The 10,794-nt window shown below is 44.0% G+C and overlaps 1 protein-coding gene across 2 annotated transcripts in view; it reads right to left on the bottom strand.

The window, feature by feature from the left end:
• Nucleotides 1–1,424: 1,424 nt before the first annotated feature.
• TNC (tenascin C) overlaps nucleotides 1,425–10,794 on the bottom strand; it is an 87,256-nt gene continuing 77,886 nt past the window's right edge. For both annotated transcript variants that reach the window (XM_080940275.1, XM_080940276.1), the window contains 6 exons: nucleotides 8,536–8,668; nucleotides 7,847–7,998; nucleotides 6,917–7,013; nucleotides 5,956–6,117; nucleotides 3,449–3,612; nucleotides 1,425–2,117 (listed from right to left, as the gene is read on the bottom strand). In XM_080940275.1, coding sequence (XP_080796401.1) covers nucleotides 2,007–2,117; nucleotides 3,449–3,612; nucleotides 5,956–6,117; nucleotides 6,917–7,013; nucleotides 7,847–7,998; nucleotides 8,536–8,668 — 819 coding nt within the window. In that variant the 3' untranslated portion in view covers nucleotides 1,425–2,006. The remainder of the gene's footprint in view (nucleotides 2,118–3,448; nucleotides 3,613–5,955; nucleotides 6,118–6,916; nucleotides 7,014–7,846; nucleotides 7,999–8,535; nucleotides 8,669–10,794) is intronic.

The following is a 10,794-nucleotide window of genomic DNA, read 5'->3' as shown; positions in this document are numbered from 1 at the left end:
AGCCCTAAAGAGAGGAGAAATTTGGGCTTTGGCACTTCCAAGTCAGTGGTCAGTGGAGTGGAGAATTAAGCCTGACTCTTAAGGCCTAGTTGTTACAGAGAGCCATTTGTTTGGATCCGCACAGCCAGGAAAACGTTGCTATGGCTGAGTCGCAGGTTACGGATCTTATGATCTGGGACAGCAAATTGTGTATATAATGTGACAGTATTTAATACAGCAAGATAAACTCAGCAGCAGAGGATCTGGCTCGAGCCATGAGTTCCTCTCATCCTGGCTTCTTAACCACTACATTCCATTTGAATGAAGTCCCAGAGGTCCAAGCACTTTCATTAAATAAGTCAATTTGCTGAGAGTCTTTAAGATTATGAGCTAAGGATTGCCTCGTGCTTGTTTTGTAGGCAAAGGCCAAAGCCTATGATTCTGACTCACTGCGTTGCTGAACAGGCTCAGACCTGCTGGGCTGGGTGGGGAGCCTAAGTGTACATGGTACCACTAAGTATCTGGGCTAAGTTTGGAGTTCTGCTTAGGTCCTTTGATGGAGGGGGAGAAGGAGACAATTCTGGCATACTTTCTAGATTTAATCATTTAAGAGTGCCCCCTCCTCGTCCCCAAAACCAGACAGGTGAATTTCCCCAACTTTAGTTTGAAACTAGAACCCTGTCACTGTGTTGCATCAGAAACCAAGAGGGAGAGATTTTCATGGGGGGGGGGGGGCTGGCTAGAGAGGGAACAGAGACATTTGGGGCCAAAGGTGCACGATTGAACAGTTGTGTTTACTAACTGGGGAAGCAGCCATAGCCCAGCCTGAGAGTCACTCCATAGCCACTGATAGTAGAGATAGCTAAACCCACTGCCTTCATGATGCCAAGCATAGTGCTGGAGTGCTCTTCTGGCTGCATAGCTTACTCTTCGTGGAAATGCTACAAGTAAGAAGTGGGCGTTTCCTTTACAGAACGGGAAACTGAGGCCCATAGCAGTTAGGTGATTTGGTGGATGGTAGAGTTTGGGAAGTCTGCCTATGTCACCAATTGTTTTCTCACGGTAGAACCTTCCAGGCTGCACCAGCAAACAGACGCTGAAGCATCTTTACAACATGAAATCATAAAGAAAGAAAAATAGCAATCATCACAATGACAGGCACGGAAGCTCGACCTTAGGGCGTAGGTTCTTTCAACCTTGTAAAACTTTTCGTTTATTTCTGCCTCTGCCTCCTGTCTTCTCTCTTCTTCCCTGGAACTGAGCCCCGTGACCCCTTCCCTGTCCTTTCTGGCACCCCTCCCTTTGTTCTGATATACTGTTTTTGGTGAAATTCGGGCTTGACAATGAAAATCAAAATGACAGACAGACTGAAAAGTACTGTGCTTTTATTAAAAAACAACAACAACAACAACAACAACAAAAATACAATCAGGTACTGTCTGGAAGAATTTGGGAAGGGAATGTCTCTTTAAAAGTCCTCAGTGTTCATCCTCACCATCACCATTATTATATTAATAATATTAATGTCCTTGAAATTTAAACAATATTATCTTTCAGGCTTCAGTTGTAGGAAATGTACAAAACATCGGTGGAGTTAGGGGGGGGGCAGGACAAGGGGTAACTTCCAATGACACGTTTTATCTTTGCGACCCCAACCAATAACAATTGTCCAGCTCTGTGTAAAGTACAGCTGGTTCTGGAAATGACTATGTCCACCGGATAGCCAGCTTGCCCCTCTCCCATTCCCCAAACCACCCAAGAGAAGTAAAAATCACGGTGTTGCTGTCGCTAGGAGATTTTGCTCAATCAAACAAGAAAACAGAAACTGGTTGGAGACAGTTGTCTTTGGTGCAAAGGAAGTAATCGCAGAGGGGCCTAGGTCAGTGCCTCAGTGATCCAAGGTCTGCTTGGATGCCCACCAAATGCCCAAGGATAGCTTCACCGTTGGACTGGTTGTGTTGATGCTTTGGTAAAAATCCTTTCTTTGCTCTGGGCCCCATTCCTCTCTCACCAAATTGTCCCTGAATTTATGCCCGCTTACGCCTGCCTTCCAGATTTCGGAAGTTGCTGGGTCTCAGTTTCATCTCAGCAAACTGGATTGAGTACTCGTGGCCCTTCCAGTGGAACCAGTTAACACCCTGTGAAAAGAACCAGAGCCCTCTGGGTTAGTTTCCATCTGGTCACATGTTCATGGGTCATCACCATTTGGTCAACAAAACACAAAGGGGGCCTGTTCAATTATAACCACTTGGCATTTCGCTGTCGACTGTCTCTTGACTTTGTCTTTGCTGGCCCGTGTGTGAAAACTTTCAAAAGGGCCAGCTGAATCTAAACTAACTCTTTACCCATCATTAGGAGTCATCATGGGTTGTGCAGAACCTTGGACAGCCATCTTGAAATAAAATGGTGGCTGACATTAACTTCCGTTTCTAAGAAAAAAAGGTGTAAACATTCAGGTCATGATGAGGTGATAGAATTGAGCAACTGGACGTAGTGTGTGTGTGTGTGTGTGTGTGTATGTGTGTGTGTGTGTGTGTGTGTGTGTGTGTGTGTGTGCTCATGCACACGTGCTCTCTCTCTTGAATTCACAGGATTCTCATGGGGCTGTTTTACTAAGGGTTTGGCCAATAAGAATGCAGCTAGAACACAAGCTTTGCAACCTGACATTCGGGGTTAGGATTGGGCATCAGCATTTCTATGTGAGGGCTGAGGGGACACTCAATGAGGAAAGAAGTTTGCTTCTCAAGCCTGGAGACCTGAGTTACATTCTGAGAACCCACAAAAAGGAGAGAGGCAGGATCAGACTTCATAGCTGTCTATGTGTGTCTCCATTACATATACCACACACACACACACACACACACAGAGCAAAAAAAAAAAAAAAAAAAACAAAAAAAAAAAAACTCCTATGGTCTCAGTTTTGCTCCATGTAATTTATATTTTCTTGAGCTCAGAAATCTGCTATGGTGGGAGTTTACTAGACTTGTATGGGGTTCATGGGAAAAGCAGATGGGGCGCTAGGCATATGAAGGTCTGAGCAGGCTTTCAAAATCATTCTGGGACCTCAGAACAGTCAGCTCTCACAGGGTGTGAGTACCTTTGTGAAACAAAGGGGATTTGAAGTTCATGCCTTCTGCCCAGGTCCTTCTTGGGACTATGAGGATGTGTATGCACCTCTGCTCTGCCAGGGTCTATATCACCCCTGTATCTCTTGGAGAGCATCCACTTACATTATCCTTACAAAGTTCTAACAATAATTTTATCTGTGGGGAAAATTCTAAGTTTATGACCTATTTGGACAGTGGTTCCCCTTTGGCTCTTTAAGAGTTACTATGTGCTGTTTTTTATCTTCGCTCATCTGCCAAGGCATTGAAATTTCTCACTGTGCTGGAAGAGAACACATTTTCTAGTTGAAGTGTCATCTTTCCCCATGCACGCCTTGCTTCCCCAGCCCCGTCAGACTACTCACCTGACTGTGGTTATTGTCCCCATATCTGCCCATCAGGTTGACACGATGACAGTTCTTATACCAGAAAGCTCCTTTGTAGGACAAGGCACAGTTGGTGATGGCTGAGTCTGTGTCCTTGTCATAGGTGGAGAAGGATCTACCGTTGTGATAGTTCATGGAGTCACCTGATTGAGGGAAATAAGAGAGAAAGAGAAGAGAGAATAAAGACTCCCCCCAAATTAAAGTCTCCCAAGGTTGGAAAGGGCGGAATCAAAGGCTAGAACTGAAAGATCCTTGAGAATAGTGGCCTTGAACTTCAGACTGGACTGAGGATCAAAGCGTGGAACATGAATGCCACCCCTTAGGCTTGCGTCTGACAGAAGCGCTGTTCCATGTTAAGAAAGAAGGCTGCAGGAGGTTCTGGAAGGTTCCATCCAAATCCATCCCTTTGCTTTTCTAATCATGACCTGGCACAGGCTGGGCTTTCTCTAAACCTTCACGTCCTTATCTAAGAAATGCAGATATGCAGTGGATTCTGTCTACCTCACAGCGCTGCTCTAATACCAGATGTAAATTTTATTTTTCTGGACAGGGAGAAGTGGCCAGGGTTGTTGTTTATGATTTGTCTATATTTGCTTTGCCTAAAGGGCCTATGAGGATAAGGTGAGAAGTTTGCATTTAATAGTGATGTGTGAGTCAGGCATGATGGTGAACATCTGTAATCCCAGCTTGGAACAGGATGGGCTAAGGCAGGGAGTACACACGTTGGAGTCCAACATAGGTTTCATAATGAGACCCTGTAAGCTTCCAAACAAAACAAAAATAACAGTGGGCATGTCTTTCACAAACAAAGGTATCTATAGTCATTATCACCTTCATTCACTTAATATTGTCAGATAGCTTGGGTATCTTGTAATAATTTTAAAAGAGTGTTTACCAGGCTGGTGTTGTCTGATTCTTATTTAAGAACCTGGTTTTCATCTTTTTTTTCCCTTGAGAATCTTGTCTGGGTCCTTCTTACTCCCAAGCCATCTAAGACATCCAGGTATTTGATGCTGAGATCTTGGAGAAAGCCATCCAAGGTCCTCCAGAGTGTTTTAAACTAACCTTGATACTCATGACTTACAGGAGAGCAGGCACATATTGATGAAGCTTTCCTGTGAAGCACTACCACCAAGGCATGCAGGAAACTATAACCTAAAGAGGTCACTCTGAGTGAAGGGAAAGACCACAGGCTCTCTTTCACAAGAGATATAAAGTGAATGTTAAACAACATCCCAGTTGGTTGGTGGAGTTTCTTGCCATGTAGTAAGATCCTTCCTTCTTGACATGACCTCAGCCAAAGAGGTATTCATTATCAGGTGATAAGGTGTCAGATTTTTTTTTTGAGGCATATAAATGCTAAAATAATTTCCACCCCTGGCTCTCCCTCTCCTCCATCACACCAAATGCCTCTCAAAGGAGCTCTGTGTCTTTTTCACTGCACCCGGGCTTTGGCACCTATTAGTCCAAAGTGAAGGCTTTTTCCTTTCTGGAGGGGCTCCCATAGGGGTCACAAATCTGTCTCCTGTATAAATAGTCATAAAATAAGGCCACCCAAAGAGGCTGTAGCTTACACGAGGTGGTCTGCATTCTCGACCCAGTCCCTCCTTGTTTCCATTGCTCTCCAGACACATGCATGCACGCACACATACTCATGCTCCTTCTGTGAGCCGAAACTTTCTGAATTTTCCCAAGTCCCTTTTCTCATCCTTATATCACTTTCTAAAAGACATTCGTGAAGGTTCAGTAGTTGAAAATACTTACAGAGAAGGATACCCCTCATAGACTTGATAAAAATGGCTTTGTTATTAGTTTATTTTTTAATGTGGAGCCAGAAAGCTGCACAAAGGCCACTTTAAATCCTCTCCCAAATAACACAAGTGGGCATGTCCCTCATATACAAAGGTATCTGGCTACAGTCATAAGTAAGACCTCTAGTCACTAAATATTGTCAGGTTGCCTGGGTATCACATAATTCTAACCTAGCACATTAGGGATATAATTTAGGTGAAGAATAAAAGGTCACTTGACAGTCAAGAGACTAACCATGCCAGGAGCATCACCAGAGAACTTAGAAGAGACACATCACAGCCTTTTTCTGTAATATCCCTATATATCAGAATTCACACATTAGCAGATTCTCAGAGACATCATATACCCATACAAGGAAGCATCTGGTGAAGGTGGATGCCTTTGGAAGACCATTTTCCTACCACCACTCTACAACTATTAACAACCAAAGAACAAGAAACACATTTCTGAATGAGAGTCATTATAATTCAACCATAGTTGGCCTAATTGTTGACCTACTCTACATCTCAGAGACCAGATGTTACAGATATTGGTCCAGACCCTTTCAATGATAGTCCTTCTGGATTAGCATCCAGAAGACATTCAAATATCTGTTGACTCAGTAACAGGAGTGGTGAGTGAGGGAATCCATAAGGAGTTCATGACTCCAAACTCTAAGTGTAGCTACCCCATACCTGCTGTTCCACTGTATCCTTCCACCTTCAGCTTGTAGCGACTCTTGGCATCTCCAACACTGAACCTGTCATACACAGCATAGGCCGACTCCCCATGGTCTTGTAGGTCCACTCGGAGCTCATACTGCCCTTGGGTTGTGATTTTGTTCAGGTTATCCAGTCCTGTGAATGACAGGCAATGTCTGGTAAGCAGACACAGGAAATGGGGGTAGCAGGGGAACACTGGACAGTGGGACATGTCATGAAAACTTGGGCTTGAAACATTTTCTGTTTGCTGGTATAATGGCAGACAAAACAAATATCATATTTCTGAGCCTCAGAAGACAACATTAAATACCTTTGCATATAAGCTTCCTGCTATACTGTGAAGATCAAGCTGATAAGCCCAGGCACATGACTTGTCTATTCTAAAATTCCTAGTTAACGTGATGCAATGAATAACTTTGGGATGGGATGACTCAGGCTCAGACAGTGGTACAGAGAACAATGCTCTGTCCATGTGGATTGTTTTAAAGTGTCTCTGATGGATGATGGCCCTGTAATACTAACTTTGGAAATTTTGGATGACAGTGTATTTATCCATTGGCTAGATTACCATAGATTAAACCATACATCATCCTTGAGGGTCTGTTTTTTTCCTCTTTGCAGAGATGTTCTGGATGAAAGATTATGACCATGAGACTATATCAGTGTTGGAGCTCAAAAGGAAAGCAGTCTACAACAGGACTAAGATTGGTTCCATAATTGGCCTAGTGTCTAATTGAAAGGTTGGTCCACAGGCCTGGCTTGATAATGCTTAATTTTTTTGACCTGGAACATTTAATTATTCCAACATTCCATGGCTCCTACCAAACTTCTTTTCTTCCAGTCCTTTCCTCTTCCCATTGTTCACTACAGGAAGACAAATGACCAGGGAGACAGCAGTAGGCATATCTGCCACAAACTTTCAGAGCTACATTACCAAGCCAGAATTCTTCTCTGCGGTCTCCAAACCCAGCAGCATAGGCCCTCCAGTTTCTATAGAAGTCCTCACGTCCATTTTTGCGTCTCAGGAAAACCTACAACGACATGGCTACTTAAGTAATAGAAGGAAAGAGAAGATTTTGGAATGAGGAACTCCAAACTGAGGGATGAATACCCATCCATCTCCAGCTTTCTCCATTGCTTATATATTTGCCTTGCGACGTTGGGCACATCATGTCCCTCCCCTCCTTGAGTCTAGGTGTTCTGAAAACTAGAAAAATGTTTCTTAATTCTGGTGACATGGATGAATCTCTGGATTTTGGTCTCATTGGTCTTCATGATGCATCGACACTGAAGCTGACAGTGGGAGGGAAGTTGGTGGGGCGGGGGGGGGACCAGGGAAGACCTACAAACAAATTTTATTGATAAAACAAAATCCTATACAGTCTATACAGCCATGGTATTGAAATAAGTCCCAAGATTCTTAACACATGTCTGGTAAAGAGTAGCTACTCAGCCAGTGCTAGTTACTATAACCAGTAGGTTTGATTGTCACTGCCATTCATATCAGAGTTTCCCCCTTACTACTTTTCTGTTATCCCAGAATGGCTTAAAACTGCTATTTTAGGGTAACCTTGAACTCCCAACCCTTTTGCCTCCACCTTTTGAGTGCAAGTAGACGTTTACCAACTTTATTCTTGGTTTTTTTCAGTGCTAGGGATTGAACTTAAAACCTTGTATATTCCAAGCAAGTGCTCTACTAACTGAACTACATCTTCAGTCTTAGCTTTCTACCTTCTATTTAAATAGACAATTGTGAAGGGCTTCCACATGACAAGGATTACCTTATGCACATGTATTTAAGAGTGAACATTTCCCATCATCCAAGCCCCTGTCCCAGAGCTCTAAAATCCATGGTGGTACTCACAATCCATCCACCTCCATCAGAGGTCATATCACAGTAGACTTCCAGTGCTTGGGTCTTGTCACCATTTATATAGATTGTGTAGAGGCCAGAGGTGGTGTCACCATTCAACATTGCTTGAGAGCAGTCTCTGGGGAATGGGTACAGGAGTCCAACTGCAGGGGGAAGAGAAAGAGTGTCTCTTAGAGTGGAGGGAGAAGGTGGGTACTTTCAGAACAGACTTTAGCTCATCAGTGCAGTGGCTAGGTCATTATAGGCAAACAGCCCTTCCTTCTCCAAGTCTGTGTTCATCAGCTTATATTATTAAACTTAACAGTATAAAAGCCACAGACTGAGCCAGGAATTCAAATATAATATCTTAGCTTCTCACATGAGATACCTGTGAAGGAGATGTGTCTTTTTTTTTTAATCACATTGTAAAAATGAAGAAGCTATAGCCCATGGAGTGTAGATGACTCCCAAGCTGTATCCAATAGGATACGGAGGTGGGGACTGGGTCTACATGATCTCTCATTAGCCCTGTGTTCCTTTCACTAGGATGCCTATAGCTACATCCCCAAGGCTTCCAAGCACTAATAGGGAATTGATTGGCTTTTTGAGATTTTTGTTTGAAAAATGTAAACTGGAAGTTGAAGGGGGAAGTAGAGGGTTGATTTGCTTTCATAGGGCCAGATCTTCCCTGAACCCCTTACTTGTAGTGAAGATGGTTTGGATCAGCTTGCTCCTCAGGGACCCACTCAGTGCCTGGATCTTTGCTGTGTAGTGGGTGGAGGGGCTCAGGTCTGCCAGGCTGTAGGAGGTGGTGTCAGGCCCCACGATGACCTCCTGTGGGCAGGAAAAAGAATCAGTTTAATGCCAGATGGTCTCATGGTAGAGATGCTCCCTTTTACTGGCTCAAGCGATCATTTATTCACTTAACAAAAACCCTCCCAGTACCTCCTGCCTGTCAGACTCCAGGGTACATCTGGGATGTCTGAGATAGCAAGAGTGCTGCATGAACAGAAGTTCTGGGATCAGGAAGGCAGGGGAGGTTAAAACAACACAGAAGCACTGCTTTGCCTCAATGGTATCTAACTTTAGGTGGGGGTGGGTAATGGAAACGGGCAAAGGGAGATTACAAAAACACCTTTAATGAGATGTTATGCAGTTGGGGTTTATCAACAACAAGAAGTTGGGAGGTCTGAGGGATTTTGAACAGGTTTCAGCTGTTGAGGCTTAAGAAGCTTAAGCCGATGGAAAGGGGAATTGCACAAGAGGCATTGAGACCATTCATGTCAGACATTCTGAAACAGGGCTTAGCCTTTATCACGACGTTTAAAACAGTCTGATAACCTGGGCCTTGGCGTAGACTAACTGAATTACCACATGATGGGGGAGACAGGCTTCTATCTAAAGAAACTAGAACTCAGGCTGAGGAACTCTTGAGTCAAAAGATGATAATAGCCCAGTTGATGGGGTAGGAGAATGGCTTGAGTTGACCCAGGAGAGACAGATGTGTGATCCACAGTAACTGTGCTTATGGCTGGTCCTTGGGTTCTAGACTGGTGTTTGGGCTCAGTTTCTAGAAGATCCACATTGTCTCCGATCCTCACTAGGTTCCAATTCTTATTAGTAGATGACTTTGGTATTTGAGACTGGAGTTCCTTCTTCGTCACGGCAACCCAAACACAACAAACTACACTCATCGGGCAAAGTTGATTTGGTTTAGTCAATATTAAGTCAGTGTGGAGGCCACTAGAAGGTTCTTTCACTTCCTAGGAACATTTTGGAGTGGGGGTATGGTATGCATATTTTTATATCGTGGGAATTGAATTTCCCAGAAACTGAGATACTTGCTCCCAATTTATAATTTGTTGATGGCAGAGGATGGTGTCACATCCTCCTAGTCTCCCACCACCTTTTCCATAATTTATATGTGTTCACTTAACGCCAGTGACATAGTAATTTTTGTGTGGCCATCAGCTCTGGTTGCTGGGGAAGGATCAACTCAAAGCAAGGTTTATCTAATTGTCTGAGCATAGCCTTGCCTTCAGCTCTATGTTTCTGTGTTCAGTTGTCTAAGCATGAATAGTCTAAAATGAGGCTCATGATCCAGGGAAGCACAATTCTAGAACCCAAACCTGCAGAAGACTTTGGGGGTCTAGATGTGCAATGTACTTCTCTTAGAGGGCACTGACACCATAAAGATAAATAATCAAGTTCAGTTCATACAGTGAATTTATTCACTGTATCTCCACCCCAGAAAGGCTAGAAATGTGTCTCTACTTGTGGTTAAACACGGAAATACCAATATTCCTCTATGTGGTTTTTCATACCTTATAAAATAAGGAGTCAAGTGTAAGTAATGATACTACAAGAGTAAATGGAAGAAAGGAAGAGAAAGAAACAGGTAGATCCTATGCGCCTTGCTGGGTAGGAAGTGGATCATAGAGGAAGCAGTTCCTGAAGTACCACAGCAGAGAGTGCTAGGAACCAACTGGAGCAGGCAGACCCACCCCAGGCTAGACTTACAGGGAAGCATTCATCCAGAGCAGGCAGATCCACCCCAGGCTAGACTTACAGGGAAGCATCCATCCAGAGTGGGCAGACCCACCCCAGGCTACACTTACAGGGAAGCATCCATCCAGAGCGGGCAGACCCACCCCAGGCTGGCTGACTTACAGGGATGCATCCAGCAAGTTCCTGGTGCATGTGTATAACAGCAAAGCTGCCTTTGCGGGCAACATAGTACGTGATGCAAGAGAGGTCCAGTTACTTTAGAAGCTTTGTATGAGGAATAGATGGATCCCCCATTTTCCTTGTCTCCTCCAAGAACAGATGCTGGGGTGAGGTTTGCTCTCTAGAGCATCTGAGTTAGAGAGGAGGCTCTGGATTCACATCCACCAGGATCAGCTGGGGAGGAGGTCAAGGTACCACACTGGAAGTGTAAGAGAAAGCAAGCCTTGCACACA

This window comes from Micromys minutus (assembly GCF_963924665.1).
Source record: "Micromys minutus genome assembly, chromosome: 28".
Taxonomy (NCBI): Eukaryota; Metazoa; Chordata; class Mammalia; order Rodentia; family Muridae; genus Micromys; species Micromys minutus.
This window is presented reverse-complemented; position numbering and strand designations above follow the sequence as displayed.